Source organism: Argentina silus, assembly GCF_951799395.1.
Source record: "Argentina silus genome assembly, chromosome: 10".
NCBI classification, from domain to species: domain Eukaryota; kingdom Metazoa; phylum Chordata; class Actinopteri; order Argentiniformes; family Argentinidae; genus Argentina; species Argentina silus.
The window spans coordinates 4168556-4171055 of record NC_139664.1 but is presented as its reverse complement, the minus strand read 5'-3'; the positions used below and the strand labels follow the sequence as shown (position 1 = coordinate 4171055).

General features: G+C 47.3%; 1 protein-coding gene across 1 annotated transcript in view; it reads left to right on the top strand.

Annotated features, from left to right (window-relative positions):
* Positions 1 to 2500, top strand: part of gabbr1a (gamma-aminobutyric acid (GABA) B receptor, 1a) — a 33946-nt gene that overhangs the window by 18580 nt on the left and 12866 nt on the right. The window contains exons 10-13 of the mRNA XM_083678861.1: positions 198 to 299; positions 593 to 658; positions 977 to 1168; positions 1827 to 2072. Coding sequence (XP_083534987.1) covers positions 198 to 299; positions 593 to 658; positions 977 to 1168; positions 1827 to 2072 — 606 coding nt within the window. The remainder of the gene's footprint in view (positions 1 to 197; positions 300 to 592; positions 659 to 976; positions 1169 to 1826; positions 2073 to 2500) is intronic.

Here is a 2500-nt window from a genome sequence, read left to right as displayed (position 1 = left end):
CTCTCTCTCTCTCTCTCCCTCTCCTTCTCTCTCTCTCTCTCTCTCTCACTCCCTCTCTCTCACTCCCTCTCTCTCTCTCTCTTTCACTCCCTCTCTCTCTCACTCCCTCTCTCTCTCTCTCTCTCTCTCTCTCTCTCTCTCTCTCTCTCTCTCTCTCTCTCTCTGCCCACTCTTTCTCCCTGTCCTCTCTCATATAGACTCTGGATGATCTGGAGCAGAGGGTGAAAGAGGCAGGGATAGAGATCAGTGTGAGACAGAGCTTTCTCACAGACCCTGCTGTCGCTGTCAAGAACCTCAAGGTGCTTTGATTAAATATTCAATAGGGCTGCTGTTGCTATTGCTCTTTCCCTGCTCACAGCTGCGCGCGTTAGCATAGAGGTGATTTAATACAGGAAATGAATGCAGGGAGCTAATTAGCAGCATGCACAGCGGTAGCTGCCATTCCGTGAAGTGGCTGGCAAACATTGCAGTAAAGTCAATTGCAGAACAATTTTGAGAATTGTGAATGCCTGTGTTATTATTGAAGTGTCTGAAAGGAAAATTGTGTTGCAATGACGTGACAAGAACTCTCTTGGTTTTGATCACTGAATAGCGCCAAGATGCCAGGATCATTGTGGGACTCTTCTACGAGACTGAAGCCAGGAAAGTCTTCTGTGAGGTGTGTGTTTCTCCTTTTGTTTGACCTCTGTCGATGTTAAGCATTAATAAAGCATTTGGCTGTGTATAGAAATAGACCTCTAACGTTGAATATCTAATGAGTCACCTTTTTCTTTTTTTCTTTCCTTTTTTATAAATCTTCTGTCCTTATTTGCACTGTGGTAAGATATTGCAGCAGCCTTGAGATGCCAAGCAGATCTCTTTGCAATTTGTTATCTTTTCTTTTTTGTTCTCTCTCTCTCTACCTCTCTCCCTCTCGCTCCTACTCCCCCCCCCCCTCCCTCCCCTTCTCTCTCTTTCTCTCCCCTGTCTCTCCCAGGTATTTAAAGAGAAACTCTATGGGAAGAAGCACGTCTGGTTCCTGATTGGCTGGTACGCGGACAACTGGTTCAAGATCAAAGACCCGTCAATCAACTGTACGATTGAGAACATGACAGAGGCGGTGGAAGGACACGTCACTACGGAGATCGTCATGCTCAACCCTGAGACTGTCCGCGGGGCCTCCAACCTGGTGAGCACATCTGGTCTCCACTCCCTCTCTCTCTCTCTCTCTCCCTCTCCTCTCCTCTCTCTCTCTCTCTCTCTCTCTCTCTCTCTCTCTCTCTCTCTCTCTCTCCCTCTCTCTCTCTCTCTCTCTCTCTCCCTCTCTCTCTCTCTCTCTCTCTCTCTCTCTCTCCCTCTCTCTCCCTCTCTCCCTCTCTCTCCCTCTCCTTCACACCTCATCAACTCTGAGCCATTGTTTATATCTGAACCTGTCACTACCTGCTGAACTAAGTGTTGCTGCGCTACTGCAGCACTGAGGAAAGTATTGGAGTCTGGACTGAGAGCTCCACATCTCCTGGAATGTCTACGTTTCACACATTCCAAACTAACGAGTGGACCTCAATTCGACTCTACTGCAGCATTCTTATTGGAATTCTGCTATCCCCATCATAGACAGTTGTTGTTTGTTGATACGAATGGATTCTGTATACAAAGGTGTTCTCCTGAAAAGCTACGTGATGAGTATGTTGAAGGTGTCCCCGTGACTAGAGCCCAGAGTTTGCCCTGGTCAGGTCAGATCATGTGGTCAGGAAAAAATCCAGGCAATGGAGTTTCATGACTCATGGAAGATGGCATCCATCATCATATGACCTTGTTACTCCTTGTTATGTGTCTCGTCCAATCAGACGTCTCAGGAGTTCCTGGGCCAGCTGATGTCCCGCCTGGGGGGGATGAACCCTGAGGAGACTGGGGGGTTCCAGGAGGCTCCGCTGGCCTATGACGCTGTGTGGGCCCTGGCTCTGGCCCTCAATAAGACTGTGGCTCCTCTCAAAGCCAAGGGCCGCAGGCTGGAGGACTTCAACTACAACAACCATGACATCACTGCTGAGATCTACAGGGCCCTCAACACCAGCTCCTTCGAGGGGGTGTCGGTGAGTGAAGGAGAGAGAGGAGAGAGGGAGAGAGGGAGAGAGAGAGAGGAGAGAGGGAGAGAGAGAGAGAGGGAGAGAGAGGAGAGAGGGTTGTCCTGTGTTGTACATCTACAGCACCAGTCAAAAGTTTGGACACACCTTGCCAAGAGTGTGCAAAACTGTCATCAAAGCAAAAGGTGGCTACTTTGAAGAATCTAAAATATAAAACATATTCTGGTTTGTTTAACGCTTTTTTGTTTACTACATAATTCCATATGTGTTCCTTCATAGCTGTGATGTCTTCAATATTAATCTACAATGTAGAAAATAATAAAAAAAATAAAGAAAAACCATTGAATGAGAAGGTGTGTCCAAACTTTTGACTGGTTCTGTATGTCCTTCAATTCCAGCCCTGGGGACTCACATAGTTTGAAGGTTTTTGCTCTAAC